The 19,265-nt window shown below is 44.5% G+C and overlaps 1 protein-coding gene across 1 annotated transcript in view; it reads right to left on the reverse strand.

Annotated features, from left to right (window-relative positions):
• Positions 1-200: 200 nt before the first annotated feature.
• ADAMTS9 (ADAM metallopeptidase with thrombospondin type 1 motif 9) overlaps positions 201-19,265 on the reverse strand; it is a 167,099-nt gene continuing 148,034 nt past the window's right edge. The window contains exons 37-40 of the mRNA XM_060022844.1: positions 18,700-18,791; positions 13,779-13,883; positions 3,657-3,751; positions 201-1,733 (exon numbers count right to left, since the gene is read on the reverse strand). Coding sequence (XP_059878827.1) covers positions 3,662-3,751; positions 13,779-13,883; positions 18,700-18,791 — 287 coding nt within the window. The 3' untranslated portion in view covers positions 201-1,733; positions 3,657-3,661. The remainder of the gene's footprint in view (positions 1,734-3,656; positions 3,752-13,778; positions 13,884-18,699; positions 18,792-19,265) is intronic.

Genomic DNA, 19,265 nt, shown 5'->3' on the forward strand with positions numbered 1-19,265 from the left:
ACTTCAACTGATTTAAGTGATGAAAAGACAAACCTTGGGGACAGTCCCCATTCTTTATCTGTCTCCAGAATGACAAACACAATCAATGGGATTAAGAAAGTCTGCATTTCTTCTCAGTCCGGAAATCTTAAAAACTAGAGATATGTTCATTCCAATTTGAATCAAGAGTCCAGAAACCATGTGAAACACAAATGTTTGGATGTGGTCATGGTATTTATTCATAGTATATTTTCACACTGTATTAATAATGGAGGATAACACTTATTCATATATTGATATAACTTCCTGGAGCACTCTGGAGTTTGTTTGGCTTTGGGGAATGCTGCCAGGTTTCTCCTAATCTCTTTGGTTTTTGGAAATGGGAGGGCTCCTCAAATCGAGTGTCTGACATGGGCCGTGACCTTTCTTCAATCAGGCTGGAAGGGCAGAAAGACCACGGCTTTGGCACTTCCATTTTGGAAAGGAGAAAAACACAGGACTTCCAAAGATGAATGGAATCCAAAGATTAATGGGCAATGAGAAAGACTCAGGCATCTTGTACTCCACAGTTCATTTCTTCTCATAAATGCCACCAATTACTGCAGCAGCCATGGACACTGGCAGGGTTTCAGGCTCAGGGCTCAAAGGCGTCAAGTCACCAGCTAATATTTTCATACAAAAGTCAATCCTGATGACTAAGAATCCGGTTCTGAGTTTCTCCAGGTGTGCTGAGGTGTCGAAGGTCACCCCCACCCCGTGCATCCTCTGTCGCAATTGTTAACACAGACACCATTTCAGAATCTTGGCAAAACGCTGAGCGGCTCTCATTTGCTTAATGTCACTCTGTAATGAAGCTGCTTGGGGGACCCTCCATTTAACCACAGAGAGACCAAGGCACCATGAACTGAAGTAAAGTATTGATAAGAATAACAACAACAAGAACAAAGTCCAACTCTCTTCCCAAAAAGGCATGTCCAAAAACAGGGGTAAACAGTTGGTCTTATTTTTTCCAAGTGATTCTGTCCACTGGAAGTTGTCCTTTAGCTTCCCCCTTTTATTAAAAGCGTTTACATTTCTGAGTCTGACGATCACTTAAATACATACAACATTAGCACCAAGGCAGCCACTTTTTTCCCAGAGATCACGTGAAACTGAATAGATATTTAACATAATTAATAGCTGGTACAAACTGTGACATCACTGAATTACTGATTGGCTAATGATACGTTCCTAGAAAGGCCAAAAATGTCCTCATACGATTCTTGTAGCACCTTGATGGCGGCTAGGTTGTTTTTTTAAAAAAAATTACGGTTTTAAAAAAGTAACAATAAAACATTTACAGATAGAACGTAAACAATAGTGTACCGTGATAAGGAAGGATCACTTTTGTCAAAGTACTACATATAATGTAGAGTACGTAAAATGCAGCGGTCTGACTGCAGGGGACAAAAGAACGTGAAAGGCAGTCAGAAAAGAATCATTTTACGCACAAAAATATTACATCACAATAAATAATTTCAAACATAAATATTAAACTTTACATCATAAGGATATTCCACATTTATATACACACACATACATACATGTGTATATATGTGTGTATATACGTATATATATATGCATATGTACACACACACACAGGCATACAAGTCCTCACACACAAACACGCTCACACACATACACCCAAATTTTAAGGTGGAGGTATTTCATCACTATCCTTCATCCATCCCATAACGGCTTCCTCTTCAGAGCACCTGAAAACAAATGAACCAACCAGGAAATGTAAATCTTCTGTCTCAAATGACGTAAGTCAAGAGAAGGTAAACCATAAATTTGTACATAGAGAACTTGAAAATAACACTTACTATTTTCTCTGGATTTAAAAAATAACACTTGCTACAAGAAACATGGAAATTCCAGGGGTGTATAGAGAATAAAATAAAAACCATTAGCCTGTGATTCCCCCAACCTGAGATAACGTTCTTCAAATACTGCTGTATTTCCTTCTAGCCTTTTTTACACATGCACGTAAATGTTATGTATCTGTGCTCACTCGAATGTTACTGTACATAAAATACATATAAAATTTACTTTATTGGATATAAAATATATAAAATACATATTGAATGGGAATCTCTAATGGATACCTGCTGACTCTGCCTGTCTCTCTCCCCTCTTTTCTGATAAACTCCTTCTGGTTCTTTGGCAACCATCCCTCTTCCAGATGAAGCTGTCAGTCAGTCACCCAACTCTAGGTGGGTATATGATCCTAGTCTCCTGGACATTGTGATTGGTTTGGAAATGGCCACGTGACAAATCAGAGCCAGAGTTCTTGTGCAGAACAGATGCCAGAGATGAGCATTTACTTGGAGCCGTGAGCTGTAAAGATGATGTAAGCCTAGAACTGCCAGGGACCATGGTGTGGAGGAGATGATCTGCCTGAGAATGAAGCCACTTAAGAAGCAAGCATTGTTGATGGATGGAGAAAGAAAGAGTCCTGATGACTCTGAGCGTCTAGATCCAGCCATGCCTGAAGTCAGACTGCCGCTTGGACATCTCAGTTACTTAAGACAGTAAGTTTCTTTTTCTTTCTCTCTTTTTTTTTCCCCCGTGGCCTCCTGAAGTGGAAATAATCCTAATGTGAGATCATAAGGTTGAATATGGATTTTTAATTAAACACTGACACTGATACGTAAGTGTCAACTAGGTATTCCTTTGCCAGGATCCTGAAGAGCCTAACGGGGTAATGGACTGCTGGAAGCTTGAGGGAAGTTGTAGGAGGGTCGCCTGAGTTGGCTGAGCCCTTGTACGTAAAAGGCACTGGGATGAGAAAAAGAGTGATCAGTTCAGTCCTCTGCCCAGCAGAGGGACAACGTGCTGGCATACTATAGTTATACCAGGAATTGTCAAACTTTAACAGGCACGACTCTCCTGCGGATCTGTTAAAGTGCAGATTCTGACTCTGTAGGTCTAGGAGGAGGCCTGAGATTTTGCACTCCTAGTAAGTCCCCACGCGATGCGGATCACGCCGGTCCTTGGATCCCACTGTGAGTTACAAGCGTGCGGAAGAGTACATTAACTGAGAGGCTCTGGGGTAGGGCACTCCTGGGTTATTGCCAAGGGAATCCATCTGACCTTAAGCCAGCTACTTAACTGCTGTGGATCTCAGCTTCCATCTGTAAAATGAGGATAACAGCCCCAGACTGTGGCTTTGTGGTGAGGATTCACTGAAATAATGCCTGCCCGGCGCTCAGCACGGTGCCTGACACACAGTCAGGGCTTCATGAACGTCATTTATATTACACTTGGAACACGCCTTGGCAGTATTTCTCAAAGGGTGATCTGTGAGTTACCTGCATCAGAATTCCCTGCGTTAAAAATACAGGTTCTTGGATCCACCAGAGACTTAATGAAGCAGGACTTCTAGAGATGGAGCCCAGTAAGCAGCACTTTTAATAAGCACTACAGAGGAATCTGGTACAGGACGTCTAGGGACTGCATGTCCAAGAATGGAGCACAGACGGCCTCAGGCACATGAGGATAGATGAGCAGGAGAGACAAAGGTCAAATAGCACTGAGTCAGCTTCACCTGCCTAGGGGCCAACGACCCGCCCACATCTGCTAATCATTAGGCTACAGAAAGAATGAGACAGAGTCAGGGACAGACAGACACTTACCGTGACTATAAAACTCGAACCTCCAGGCCAGTGCCAGAGGATGGAGCACATTTTCCACAGTAACCACCGCATTTCCCTACGACCCGGGTACCATCCTGCAAAAAGATGCATCATCTTAGTTCACCTGCTTGGCTCATAGGTTTCCAGGGCTTGCACTGGCTTTTAGGGAAATCATTCCTGTACACACAGTAGGTAGCACTTCTGAATAGAAGTGGGGCCCAACATCCTCACCATGGTCTAAAGTAGGGGCTGATGAATGATGGCCTGTGGGCCCCTGTTTTTGTATGGCCCACATCTTCGCACATTACGTCCTCTCGGAGAATGAGAAAACACTAGGGCAGAAAAACTGAAGTGTAATTTACCTGTACTTCTTCTACACAGACCATTCATGGAGACTAATTCTTTAGTCCCTTCACACTCAGCATGGTCTTCTCAAATAAACAACTGAAAAGTCTCAGTAAAATCTACCTACTGATCGAGAACCAAAGGAAACCACTCAAAAGCACTGCTTTGCTTTTTTTAAAAAATAACTTTATTTTTATTTACTTATTTTTGGCTGTGTTGGGTCTTTGTTGCTGTGCGTGGGCTTTCTCTAGTTGTGGCGAGCTGGGGCTACTCTTCGTTGCGGTGCGTGGGCTTCTCACTGCGGTGGCTTCTCTTGTTGCAGAGCACGGGCTCTAGGCCCATGGGCTTTAGTAGTTGTGGCACGCGGGCTCAGTAGTTGTGGCTCATGGGCTCTAGAGCGCAGGCTCAGTAGTTGTGGCATACGGGCTTAGTTGCTCAGTGGTGTGTGGGATCTTCCCAGACCAGGGCTCGAACCCACGTCCCCTGGGCAGGCGGATTCTTAACCACTGTGCCACCAGGGAAGTTCTTTGCTTTTTAACTGATTATTGATGTAGCTCCCAATGTTAAGAACAGCATTTATATTTTATAGTTAAGAAGCAAACCGAGAATACTACTTCTTGATATGTGGAAATGATATAAAATTCAAATTTCAGGGTCCATAAAATTTTATTGGAACACAGCCACGTTCATTCATTTCCCTCATGTCTGTGGCTGCTTTCAAGTTACTACAGCAGGAGTGAGTGGTCAGGATGGCCCTTGCAGTCTCACGCTGCTACCCTGCACACACGTCACAGTGACACAGTGTAACGTGATAGCGTTTTGAGTGCCATGAGTGTTGCTATATCATAATATTTCCTTTCGTTTCTTTTATTACCAGTATATGTCAAAACAAGAAAAGATGACAAAAGTAGACTTTACTACTGCACTTTATTATTTTAAGATTTTTTTTTTGATGTGGACCATTTTTTAAAGTCTTTATTGAATTTGTTACAACATTGCTTCCATTTTATGTTTTGTTTTTTTTGGCCATGAGGCACGTGGGTTCTTACCTCCCCGACCAGGGATCGAACCCGCACCGCCTGCGTTGGAAGCTGAAGTCTTAACCACTGGACTGCCAGGGAAGTCCTGACTATTGCACTTTTAAGGTACAGTAGCATGTGGATTATTCTGTTGTCACATTTAGATGGCAAAGCATTGTGCTCATCATGCAATGGCACTGCCGCTGCGCTAAAAGAATACAAGATACCAACATCACCACATGCAGCACGTGTCACAATACTCCCAACTCACAGGAGAGCGACGGTCAAGCATTTAGAAAACACAGAGTATCTCACCATAGTGTAATGCTTCACAAAAATAAAAAATCAAAATGAGTAAGAATAAAAGATGAAAATGTGTAAGTTTCCAAATGGCTCATTTGTTAGCAAAACAAATAAATGTTTTCTTTGAGTTAATGATATCTTGTTTAATTGTAATTGCTGAAGAAATGTGTCCACAGAAAAGCAACTTGTTTAAGACTGTTATCCTTTGGGTAAGACCAGTTGCTCAACAATTTAATGACATTTGGGAGCCGCATCAATAATCAATTAAAAAACAAAGCGAATAATTGGAGTGGTTTCCTTTGGCTTTTGGTGAGTAGATAGATTTTACTGATACTCTTCAGTTGTTTATTTGAGGAGACCATGCTGAGTTTGAAGTGATCAAAGAATTAGTCTCCATGAACGGTCTGTGTGGAAGTATTTCAAAGAGGTTGAGAAAACACTAGCGCAGAAAAACTGAAGTGTAATCTGCTAAGATGCGTTCACAACTAATCATGGTAAGAAATATGTGCGGAGCGGGAAAAGCTTTAGTTGGACCGATTTACAAAGCTTGTGAAAATGTAAGATGTTTAAAGCCTGTGATTATTCATTGTGGAAAATACGTGGACCTACCTGGTGTTACAGAACCGGTGGTGTTAATGATGAACTTCTTTTTCTATCATAAACTTAACCTGCATCAGTTTTGGAAATTTGGGGTCAGGACCAGAAGCTGAATACCCTGACTTATCCTAACACACAGCAGATTGATGACTCAGCAGTGGTAGTTTTACTGTGATTTTGAGCTCAGGGCTGGGATTAAAAATGTTCTGAACAAGAAGAACTGTTCTCAATCACTGTCATTGAACACTTAATGGCTTTGGACATTATCTTTTGCTACTGACTTGATAATGTTTCTTAATGAATGGGAGCTAAAATTACAAGGCAAAAACTGCACTTATAGGCAAAAGTTATACTGTGGTAAAGTCATTTCAATAACTAACATTGTTTGAATCATAAATCACGTTAAGGCAGGTTGCACACTTCCCACTCTGTCAAATGTTAAAACAAGAAGCTTTATCGCTATTCCACGTACATTTATAGTGGATATATTTTCTGAGCATGAAATACAGTTCCAGCAGTATCTTTGGACTTGGACGTAAGCGCAAAGGAAATTTTCATATTTCAAAATCCATCTAATGAGGTAATTGAGGGGCTTCCATCTCACCTTCAATTACAAGTGATTCATCTGTAATGTAATGACACGCTGAAAGGCAGATATCAAGTGAAAAATCTAATAGAATTCTACCAACACCTGCCAAGGCATGAATATGGTCAATTAAAATGATATGGTTGTGGACAATATTAGTATTTGGCAATACCTATCCCTGCAAAATGACATTTATAAAGATGAAGTACAGAAGATCTCATTTCAGATCCGCATTAACAAATAAACATTTAGAATCAATTTTGACAGCAGAGAACACTAATTAAGCAAAATGTTGTCCTCTCTCAATATTTCATACCTCTCCTTGGTAGATCTGGATAACAAAAATTTATACTCAATTATTATTACACTTTGAATTGAATCACTAAAATTTTTATGTCAATTTGTTCTTGCTCTTGTCATATAAATACATATATAATATCAATATGTATGCCAGCATATTGGCTGGCAAAGTCTAAAATATTTACTAGCTGGTCCTTTACAGAAAAAGGTTGCTGAACCCTGGTCTCCAGCCTTGTACGGGCTGACCCTGCCTGCCTGTCTGGATTTGTCTTGTCCCATCTTTTCTCTCTACTCCCGCTCCTCCGCATTTCTTTGGGTTGTTCTTCTAACACGCCTCTTATAACACAGGGCCTTTGCACATGCTACTCCTCTCACTGGAACTCTCTCCCCTCGCCCTCTCTGTGTGCACTGGACCACCCAACTTTTGCCCAGTATATTCTTCAGAACCCAGCCCAGAGGGCACTTCCCCTGAGAAACCTTTCTGACGCAGTTACCTGCTGCACAGCACCCTATAACATGGGGTAGTTCTCTCTTTATGTCTGTCTTCCCCCTAGAATGTAAGCCCCATGATGGCAAGGCCGGTGCCTTGTTAAAATCCGAGTGTTTCCAGAAGCTAGCTGTGTGTGGCTCATGACGGTTCTAATACACATCTGGTGAATGAGTGAAAGAAGGTGGCTGAACAGGTACACTCTTCTTGGTGAACTGCAATTCAGATGGCCCTGCTAATCAGTCCCCTCAATGCTTCCCCGTGCTATGAAAAGCTCCTTGCTTCACGGTGGCACCATATCCCAGTCTGAAAATTACCATGTCATGTGAGCCACCCCCTACCCCTGACTGCTGAACAAGGTCTGGCATCTAAGGTGTTTTACATTTTCCTCTACTGGGACTAACAGTGGTGTGAACCATACTTGTGCATGCATTTCAGGATATCTTTGGGCTGTATTTGATTCATATGGTCAAACTATGAAAGTCTCTTGAAAACAATGGATACTCTCACTTAAAAAAAAAAGGAAAAAGAAGAAACTTTCCCATTTTGCAGAAAAAAAACCAAACAGAAAAAATAGTTCTACTCTTTTAAAAATGTGCATGTTTTTGATTATGAGTGAGGTTAAGTTGGGAGATCGATTTCTATCACCCTACTTGGTCTTGGTTTTAGGGACCCCTGTTAGTTTTGGAGCTAGTCTGATATTACCAACTAGATTTGATGCCAGAACAACTGGTTTTCTAGCCAGGAACTTTTTCCCTAAGCTGAAGTGTACATCTGGTGGCCCTAAGGATGCTGACATAGTAGGAATGTCTTTTGTCTCATCAAAGCTTATTTTTTACCCAAACTCTTCCTGCTCTGGCAGCAGAGATCAGATTGCCTCAGGCTTGTATCATGTCTTTAATAACCTCTTTAGGGCTTCCCTGGTGGCGCAGTGGTTGAGAGTCTGCCTGTCGATGCAGGGGACACGGGTTCGTGCCCCGGTCCAGGAAGATCCCACATGCCGCGGAGCAGCTGGGCCCGTGAGCCATGGCCGCTGAGCCTGCACGTCCGGAGTCTGTGCTCCGCAACGGGGGAGGCCACAACGGTGAGAGGCCCGCGTACCGCAAAAAAACAACAAAAAAAACCCTCTTTAAACCTCCGTTTCCTGGTGCATCTGTAAAATGGGGATAATATGAGTCTCCCCTTATAGGTTTGCTGCAAATGAAAGGAAGCATACAAAGTGCTCAGCATAGCAGTTGGCCTAATGTAGTACTCTGTAAGTATTAGCGATCATTGTCATAAAGGTGTTTTTTATGTGTGGATTACCATCATAGCCTGTTCATGGAGGTGAGGAGCAGCCTGAGTAAGGACAAAATCGCTGATACTAGCTCTGCAATGTTCATGTTATTGCATTAACTAGGACTCAATTTGATTTAGGTAAAGCCTGAACTAAAACTTACTTCTATTACAGAATAAAAAAAATGTACTGAGAAAATGAATAGCAAATACATGATTGTCATGGAAACAGTGCCTATTTCAGAGAAAAACGGTATGTTTTCCAGCACTTTTGAAGCACCCGCTCCCATACAATGAAACACTAATTGGAAAGCATTTTTATTTCTTCATTAAAGCAAGCCCTCTAGAAATCTCTTTTCTATAAATATTTTGTTAGTAGAGTTTGAGCTATTACATATAATTAAAATGAATGACCTCTGTTCCATTAAGAACAGTTTATAGGGCTTCCCCGGTGGCACAGTGGCTAAGAATCTGCCTGCCAATGCAGGGGACACGGGTTCGAGCCCTGGCCCGGGAAGGTCCCACATGCCGCGTAGCAACTAAGCCCATGCACCACAACTACTGAGACCGCGTGCCACAGCTACTGAGCCCGCGTGCCACAGCTACTGAAGCCTGGGTGCCTAAAGTCCGTGCTCCACAACAAGAGAAGCCACCGCAATGAGAAGCCCGCGCACCGCAACGAAGAGTAGCCCCTGCTCGCCGCAACTAGAGAAAAGCCCACGCGCAGCAACAAAGACCCAACACGGCCAAAAATAAATAAATAAATTTACTAAAAGAAAAGGAATAGTTTATAGTTCATACTTTTCACTCCTTTCTCTGCTTTTTGCAGTCAATGTGACCAAGGTAGGTTGACTCATGTAATTTAGCAAAGCCAACACATCTGTGATTGAAATGTGCTTATCTGCATTTCTTTGGAGGATGCTGGGGATGAAACTGCCCATAAAACACAGTATTTGTTTTCCCGACTATAGTCCGAATCACACTTATATATATGAATATATGTATAAACATCTAATCTTCTATCGGTTTGTACAGAATAAAATGTACACATCTATAAAAGGTAGTTTCACTCTACTTGTCTGTAATATGATTTTCATACTTGGTGGATAATTGGGTTTTCACAAATGAATTGTGGGTTAGGAGGCAGCTTATGGAGGACTGATACTATGCTTGCTATGTGCGTGCACACACACAGGTATTTATCACGTGACCTTAACTCCACCGGTTGCAAACGAAGTAAAAGATTAAAAGACAGGAACTGAGTCCATCTCCCCCACGGTCATGCAACTTTCATTAATTTTTAATTTCAAAGCAATTCTTCCATTTACAGCTCTTCCCCTAGAATAAGGAATGACTGTTGGGCCCCAAGGCCAGGTACCTCAGAAACACAGGTCCCCAGCCCTCTGTGGACCCTGCCCATCCCCCAGGTACCCGAAGCAGCACAGAGCCCTGAGGGTACCTCTCCCATCCTGCCTAAATGAACCTCCCTTCACTGTGCCTGGCTCTGAAGGCCATTCCGGAACTTCCTCCTGGACGGAAGGCCAGACAACAGCTCTGAGAAGGGGCATCTCTCTGGGGGTGGGGGGATCGTCCGGATGGGGCCTGAGGACCCTTTCACATCCTGAGCACATTCATGAGTTGAGGATGCACAGAATATCACTGGCAAAGGAGCTCAGAACGCCAACCTGTGCTCTCCAATCTCACAGCCGGGCCAAGCCCCCCTTTCTGTCTGGCTGCCCCTCACACACAAGCAGAGTAGAAACTCCATCCCTGGGTCCAGGGGGCGTCCCACATGCCTTACTCCCAGGTGAGGCAGGGCCCACATGGACAAAATCCACGTGGTGCAGTGGGGGCCAGCCAGGTCCAGGCTCAGCCTCTGCTCAGGCTGCAGTCCCTTGTCCTTCCATTGCTAGCAAGCCTGCTTCCTTCATCACCTTGACCAATCCTGCAACCTTAAGGCAAGCCTCAGGCCTATGAAAATGTCGTAACATTAACAGCTAATACTTACTGTGCCCCTGCTGCCTGCCCAGTGACATGTAAACAGCTTTATCTCCCTATTTCATTTATGCTCCGCAAGAACCCAACTGGGTAAGGACCACCAGGGTCCCCATTTTATGCGTGAAGAAACGGAGCCCCCTGAGAAGTTAAATAACTTGCCCAAGGTGGCAAGGCTGGTAACAGCACATCCAGTGATCTGACTTAAGGGTCTGGGGCTTAACCTCCGTACACTGCAGCCTCTGTAGGCTTTGATTTCAGTACCCTTCCAAGAATCTGATGAGAAAGCTGGAGGAACGGCATGGAATGCATATACACTGCCCAATACATAGGGGCTGTTTCAATAGCAAAAATCATTATCCTTATACACACACAGGCAGCCAAGAATGAACCTTGACACTGGGTCTTGTTTTTACCAGATCCGTTCCTGCTGGTGAGACCACGTTCCTGCCCTGCACGTGGTTCTGGTAATTCAGTTCTACCCTGAATGACTAGAGTTTTCCTTTAGTTTCGCCTGGGGAAAACATTTTATCGCCAAGCAGGTTTGGAAAATGGGAGGGTTTCGTTGTGTTTTTCTCTCTGTAGCTCCCAGCAGAAAAGTGAAGGGAAGTGAGAGGGATGATGTGACGGGTGAATCAAATCAGGGCTATCTGGAGAAGGGCTTAGGACTGGCCAGGATCTGCGTGCCGTAGGGGACACCAGCCTCGGTCCCTCAGAAGCAAGACGGTGCTCAGTCATGGTGGGAGCAGGACATTACACAGTTTTCCAGAGTGTGTTCCACGGACCACTGGTAATTCAGGGAAATTAAAAGGTATAACTTTGAAAAGAAGGCTCTGCGGTTGGTTTAACTTAGGTCAGTGATTCCTAAAATGTGATCCCAGACCAGGGCATCGGCATCACCTGGAAAACTGTTGAAAGTGTACATTTCAGGCCCCTCCCCAGGCTGGCTGTGTTTTAGCAAGTCCTGGCCCAAGTTTGAGAACGAATGATTTAGGGAAATGCTGGTTTGAATAAAACCACACAGGTTTCCCTCCTGTACACTTTATTCCACCCTAAAATACACACATGCTTACTGCGACTCTTCAAGAAGGAAAAAAAATATACAATTTTTCCAAGTGTCTTTGCCTGCGGGAGCCTATTTTCCTGGAGTATCCCTAGGGGATGCTGCTCTGTGGACCGCATAGCAGGTCAGGCACACGAAGCATCATTTCTCGGGGCTGCTAGGAGCTAGAGATTGCTCAGTGCTGGCTCCTGGGGATTCATAAGGAGTGTTCGACAGACCCTTGCGATTAATTTTGAGCTCAGGCTCTCTGAGCTGTCATGGAACACCAAGATTTAAAAAAAAAAAAAAAGTGCTGACAGGCAATTATGAAACCAATTCCCTTCAACACAGGCGTAATCCCCCCAAAGCTGGGGAAACAGCCAGCCCGTCTTGGCAGGGCAGTAATCTTTGTATCCACAAGGTGGCGCTCCCGGCTATAATTATATTGTTAGGTTCTGGATGAAAACTGCAATGATGACACTAACAAACAGAATTGAAACTTAGATTACAGTTTACACAGATGGCTTTCTATACAGTCATGCTTTAAGTCTGATCACGTTTCGGTCAATTAATTTTTTTGTTTGTTTCTCTCAGTCACTGAAACATAATACATAGTAGGAGCAGGGAAGAACTTAATTTCAGGAGTGTAAAGCACACACCCTAAAGCACGTGTGTTGTCTCTCAGCTCTCTTTATTCCTTTCAGTACGAGAAAAAAATTTTAATGATTAATTTATAAGCAAGCGATATGGTCATTTAGTTAATCAGATTTGAAGGAGCTGATTGGCTTAGATAGAGAAAAGAGGGAGTGAGAGAGATTTTTCTGTTTGTTTTTTTTCCCCCAAAGACACAAATTTAACACTGGAAGCTAAAAGAAGGGATCAGGAACCTCTGAGATTTCCCCCGGACATCACAATTGATGTTCCTTCCCCTCCTTGGTGGAAGCAGCTTGACTGAGCTGTTTCTTTATGTTCCGATTTTGATAGGGTTTAGAAAATAAAAATACCAGACACCCAGTCAGATGTGAATTTCAGATAAACAACACATACTGTTTTTTTAGAATAAGTATGTCCCATGCAATGTTTCAGACATGATTAAAGTAAAAAAAAAAAAATCTTGCTTGTTTATGTGAAATTCAGATTTAACGGGGCATCCTATATTTTGTCTGGCAACCTCACCTTGGAATAACACCACACTTTCCAGTCCTCTTCTTTTTCCTCCCTTACTCACTTTCCTGAGACCGGGAGGCAGAGCTCACAGCTGAGGCAGGACTGGGGCCACAGGCCACACCCCGTAAGTTTTACATTTGCCTGCAGGTCAGGCTCCTTCCCCACATCATGGCAACTTCTAGGCTGCAAAGGGCAGTGCTTTCTGCCCCCGCTTATGCATTAGAGTCACCTGGGGAATTTCAAATTCCCCAGAGATTCCCCTTCAGTGACTCTGGGTAGGGCCCGGGCACATGCATTTTAAACCTTCCCAAGTGATTCTTATATACACCCACGCTGAGAAACAGTACGCAGATCAGAGCGTCGCAAGCTGTACTGAGCTCAGGAGCCATCTGGGGCCTTGTTCAGCTACAGGTCCTGCTCAGAAGCTCTGGGGCCCCAGAAACTGCGTTGTCAACAAGCTCCCAGGCAATGTGGGTGCTCTGGGGGGGATCGATCCCACCTTGAGCAGCAGACTTTAGAGCCTGAAAAGCTGACTTGGAGAGCCTGTGTTTCTCTTAATTCTCCAGAAACCCTCCTCATGAACTACCCCTTCTTCCAGCCCTGTTTGTATTTCAATTCTTCTAAAACAGACTGACATCACTGTCCCTAAGCTCATGTAGGTGAATTGCATGTTGGCTAATTAACTGCAAGGTGTCTGAGCCACACACTCCCTTAGAGGTTGCTGGCTACTTTCAGCTTCCTAGTTAGGCATCCTCCTAATTGCTCCAATGGTTCACAGGTTCACATCTCCAGGAAGAATTCACCAGAAGGGAAGCAAGACTCTCTGCTCCACGCACCTGTACACGCTTCAACCTTCGATTTATGTCCTAAATTTTCTTGCTGACACGTTGTAAAATGGTTTGAGGAAGTGGGAAAGCACACCCGTTACTTTTAGCACCGCCGCCTCACAGGGAGGGAGGAAGGAAGAGAAAACAAAACCCAGCCCCCAACCCATTAGTAACCTTACCGGCGACTTCTTAATGTCAGAGACGGCATAATTCCCTTGGGAGATCCATCTGGCAGATTCAGTTAGAGACAGGCCGGTTCCGTAAAGGTTGATGCTAAAACGACCCTGGAATAAATGGCCAACGAGAAAGATTTTTAGTCCACGTGACTTCCCAAGCAAAGGCCACACAATAAAAGGGAACTTGGAGAAAGATATTAATTAATTATGATAGCTACTAATAATTGAGGGTTCTTTTGGGCGGGGGGAGAGTGGAGTTGTGAACGAGGCACTTTACATGCATCATCTCATCCATCCTCGCAAGAGCTCTCAGAAGGGGATTTTCTTTACAGAGGGGGACAGCGAGGCCCGGCGCAGGTGATTAACTTCTCCAGGAGACACTGAGAATCCAACTCACATTTTCCTGACTTCAAAGTCCTCGCTCTCAACTACCGCTATTCTGCGTCCCTAACTCAGCAATCCTGATGTTGCTTACAATTATCAGATTCCTTCAGGAACAAAATGCCACAGTGTAATTTTTCTAACAAGATCTCGCTGCCAAAGCTTCCTTGGGTTTCAGCTCCCCGCGGCGCTGAGCACGCCGAGTCCTAAGCACAGCGGGGCGGGACTTCAAAGCAGAGGCGCGTTCTCTGGAGTTGCCAGCAGAGGGCGCGCGCGGCCTGCTCTGGACCGCAGGGGACCCGCCACCGCCACCAGGCCCAGGGAACCTAGACCTCCCAGCCCCGCTCTGGGATTCCTTTCCAAACGTGGCCTCGGGTGTTTGCCTTTTTATTTCCAAGGAGACGCTGCAGCAGAGAATCTCTCTTGCTTTCTCCACTTGTCTCTGTGTCTTTCTCTCGCAAAAATGACTCCACAAAGGCATCTAAAATAGATTCTTGAGGTTTCCTACTCCACCATGAACAGTTTCGGAGTTAAACATGTTCTTTCTCTGCAGACGTGGGTGAAGGCTTCCTCTCTGAGCCTTACCATCCGGTTCTTCGTCAAAACGGTCTTTAATAAATCAAGGAGAGCATCAAGGTGGAGACTCACATCCAATCAGAGCTAAGCGTAAATTCAGCTTTTTCACCTGAACATATTATTACCCTGTAAGAACCTCAGTTTGTCCATCTGTAAAATGGAAGGTAATACGAGTGCCTCCTTCAGAGTAGTGTAGTGAGGGACTAAATGAAATTAGCCGTGGAGTGAACGCCTGGTACCTAGTAGATACTCAAAAATATTGATACCAGCCCTGCATTTTCTAATTGTTTTGTAAGGGTTAGTTTTCTCTCTCTAATATAACGGTGAGCTTATTGAGGGGGGGGGACTTGCTATTGCTTTATTTATATCAGTTATGGTTTGTAACATGTGACTAGGTACTTGATATTTACAGTCTTAACTGAATATTACATCCTAGCTCTTCCACGAAGACTTCCGGGATCAGGTGCAACTTGGAGGTTTCCTCTCCATGTCGGTTCCATAAATACTTGCTAAACAGAGTTTATGAACTCTTTAGGAGCCTGAAATTCCACATCTGTACCCTGGGGACAAACAGGATTCCTATTCACAGAGGTGATGGGAGGATTTAGTTTGGTCTAAGTCAGTGGATCTTATCAGAGGGCAACTTTGCTCCCAGGAGAAATCTGGCAGTCTCTGGAGACATTTTTGGTTGTTACGTCACAGCTAGTGTGTGTATGCCACTAGCAGCTAGTGCAGACAGGCCCAGAGATACTGCTAAATATCCTACAATGCACAGCATGATCTCACACAACAGAGAATTATCCAGCCCAAAACATCAATCGTGCTGTGGTCTGGGTGATGAAATTATCCTAGAATCCTGACTCTTCTACCTTTAGTGTGACCTCAGGCTTACCTCTCCTGAGCCCATCTGTAAAATGGGTTAATAAGACATAATCTGTGAATAAGAGTAGAAGGTATAACATACCTAGCTTATTACCTGGCAGAGAGCAGGTGAAATTTTAAAAATATTTTTTGGAACGTGTTTTATGACTACTACACAGATGTTAGTGGTTGTTATGCTGAGTGGCTTCAGTACGCAGGTATCCATGACCGTGGCTACACCGGAGGCTCAGCCTCCTTGCCCAGCCTCCTCAGACACGGGCTTCTACATGCTGTGTTAGCCCACCCGGCCATGTTCTTATCTTACTATCATTCCTGCCCTGAGGAGGGCGTCCACACCCATCACAAATGCCCAGACCTCGTTGCTGCCAAGGATGCCCTTATCTCTCCTTCCCTATCCTGTTTCCCACAAAGACTGCCTGTTCTGCCTGCATCGCAGAAGGCAGACTTGATCTGCTTTGACGTCAAAGTCCTCAGAAGGTCCAGGCTTCTAGCCTGAGGATGCCCCTGGCTGATCTGGGTGTCCAGTGTCTGAGCACGTAGCCAAGCAGACTACTTGCTAGCTAGATCTGCCCTTTCAGAGTGAGTGATAAGCAACAGTTTTTGTCCTTATTCTCTTCCTGGCCTTTTCAGGTTCAGGGATTTGCATTTTCAGCCAGCGTCCTAGTTGATAATTAGCACTCTAAAAGTTGAGTGTCACCAGAGGAGTCAAGACCTACCGTCCCTTCTAGCTCCAGTCTGGGATATCTCTACCCCTAAAGGCCTTATCTTCAGGGTCTAAAGGGCATGAGAGCTTTAGCTACCATCTCTGCTGCTGATTTTAAAGAGTAAAGGTAATTCAGACATGCATACACTCGATGATCCAGAGAAGTTAGCCAAAGATGTATAATACCTCTGACAAACAGAGGTTCTGTTCTCTGTTGGACAAGGGTGAATGCTGCAAAAGTCTTGTCTGGACACAGGATCAGCCAGGCGTGTCTACCATCATGGGTTGGAACTCAGACACACTTAGGATCAAATCCGGCCTCTACTGAGCACTAGTGCGGGTTTGGGTAAGTCACCCGATGTCTCTACACCTCAGTTTCTTCATCGGTCAAAAGGGGGCAATCTCATAGCCTGCTGTGGATGATTAAATGCTACGCTGATTTACCAAGGCTGAGCACAGTGTCTCAAGTGTAGTAAACACACAATGAACGCTATTAACACCAGCATCAGTAACGACAATGCTGCATCCACTGTGATCAGGATAACAAAATACGTTCTGGGTGCATCTTGAGTTGACAGCTCCTGGGGCCCTCCCCAAAGCAACAGCAATGGATGCGGAGGAAGAAGAAGCAGACTGTCAAACAGAGCATCCCTCTGCTTTCATTTCTCTGCAGTCACAGACCAAAGGACAAGCAGGGCTCTAAAATAGCTTGCACAGTCATGCTTTCTGCAGACTTTTCCCTGGAAAAGTGATACGAAAAACTCCCATCTTTCATCAATATAGCTGGTACTCGGTACACTTCTGAGGAAGTGAATTCTAGAAGTATCCGATATGGTTTGAAGAATGGGCTGGAAAAAATACAACTTAACCTCTCACTGGCTTTGGTTTTCTCACTTAGCAACTGCTTTAGTGTCAGGATTTAGCAAATCAATCGGTTCATTTGTCTCTGAGTTATTAAAATAACTGAATGCAAATTACCTCGCATTTACTGAAGTTTCCCCAAAGATGCACATATCGAAACAAGAAAATCCTGAGGCATTTGAAAAAGGCAGGACTGGCCAATCTATAAGCTGTTAAATGCAACCCATACGAATGGGGTGTTTGAAGTCTCCAGTGCTCTAAAGAAACCGCACTTCAAAAGTTTTCAATTCCTGGGTAATGGAGAAAAGGCCCCTTTTAACATTCTGTCCTTTGTTTATTTTCTTTCTCCCCTGAGTGCTTCCTTTTCACTTCTCTAAAATGTTTAGCAATACTTTCTAAAGCTCGGGGCTGAGAAAACACGTTGTTAAAAGAAAATTCAGATGTGTTTGTCTTTGGATGGTCTCTGTGGCCATGTGTAAAGGCACCCTGGGGAGACAGTGCCTGGGATTCTGAACATCACCCAGTCCCAGTTCCTAGAATCCGTGAAGGCCCACAGCGACGTGGCAAACTCTTGTCACAGAGTCTGACAACAGCTTTGTAAAGACCTCGTGTAAATCAACGGAAAGACTGGGGCCACGTTCTCCTGTCCAGAACCACCTAATTCATTATGTCTGTCCTACCTTCTCCTCGCAGAAGCTTCTGGCAAAGACTGATGCCTGCTTTGCAAAATGAGTCCAGGAGGATTATCACAGCCTGTTCCGAAAGGCAAGTCAAAACCTGCCACACCTCTAAAGGGGCAAAAACGTGTGCAACTCTAGAACGGGTAAGACTGCCTGCAGCTGCTCTGGGGGAAAGCGAATTCAGGAGACAACTCTGCACGTCTTGGTCTAAACACGGCGCATTTACACATCTGAAACAGGAGGGACAGTTTTTCTGTCTCATGCAATATTCAGAATCTTTAATGGCTGACAGTCGGGGTGTTGGAACCCACTTGCACTGGCTTTTGAGAGACAACTGTGTGCATCTCTCCCCAAACCCTCCATTTCGTGACACGATATTGATGCCTTGTAACCAGTCAGGCAGAAAATTTACACCACAGAAATGGGCAAATGCTGCAAAGCATTGCTTTCCCCCCCGCCTCGGCCTCTTCCCTTGGAGAGCCAGTTATTAAACATTTACCCACATGTCACTGCATAATATTCATTGTTTTAACATCGTCCTGTGTTTAACCAAGCCCTTGCCATGTGATATCTAATTGGTTTCTAAACGTTTACCATGATCACAGATGCATTTTGCTGAACGCAGAAGTTTGGCCCCTGGCTGGGATCATTTCCTTAGGAAACACCCTGAGTAGCGGAGTGACTGGGTTGGGGGCTGTGAGCATCTGTGAGGCCCTTGATACAGGTGGCCAAAGTGCCTTCCAGAGCCGCTGTTCTAATGACATCTGCAGAACCAGATGCAGTCACGGGGGTGGGGGTATGTGAATCCCTGGGTGGGGGCTGGAGAGCTCCCGACTCGTACCTGAGGGCACTTGGCAGCGCTGTAGCAGTCCCCGGCGGTGGCAAAAGGGACAGGATGTCCTTCGCGTGTCCTGGCAAACTGTAAGTCAGTGGCTGTGGGGTTTTGGAGAAAGGGTTACAGGGAGTAGAGAGGTGAGAGTATGAGAAAGAGAAAGGGAAGGGCCAGGATATTAACAAGGAGACAGAAGGGAAGAAGAGTTAGAGAAATCATAAGAGGAAATGGGAGAGGAAAAAAGAAAACAAACCAAAGTATGATTAGTGAGCAAACGGATCCAGATGTACACTTGCTCTCCCCTCACTGTATCTGTGGGTCTGAGAGCTTCCTTCTCTGGGTTTTACCAGCGCTTTCTGTCTCTTCATAGTATGGAAGCCAAAAGGGGGGCTTAAGATGACTTTGGAATTGATTCCTATATAAATAAATATGTGAATCACCTCGCCTAAATGTAGTGTAATTGGATGACTGTGAATCTCCTGTAGAAGCAGCCGCTGAGGCTGCAGGACTGCAGGACGGGGCGGGGAATAAGCCAGCAAGGCATTTCCAGCTACTCAGCAGTTATTCCCCGAGGC

This window comes from Delphinus delphis, chromosome 10 (assembly GCF_949987515.2).
Source record: "Delphinus delphis chromosome 10, mDelDel1.2, whole genome shotgun sequence".
Taxonomy (NCBI): Eukaryota; Metazoa; Chordata; class Mammalia; order Artiodactyla; family Delphinidae; genus Delphinus; species Delphinus delphis.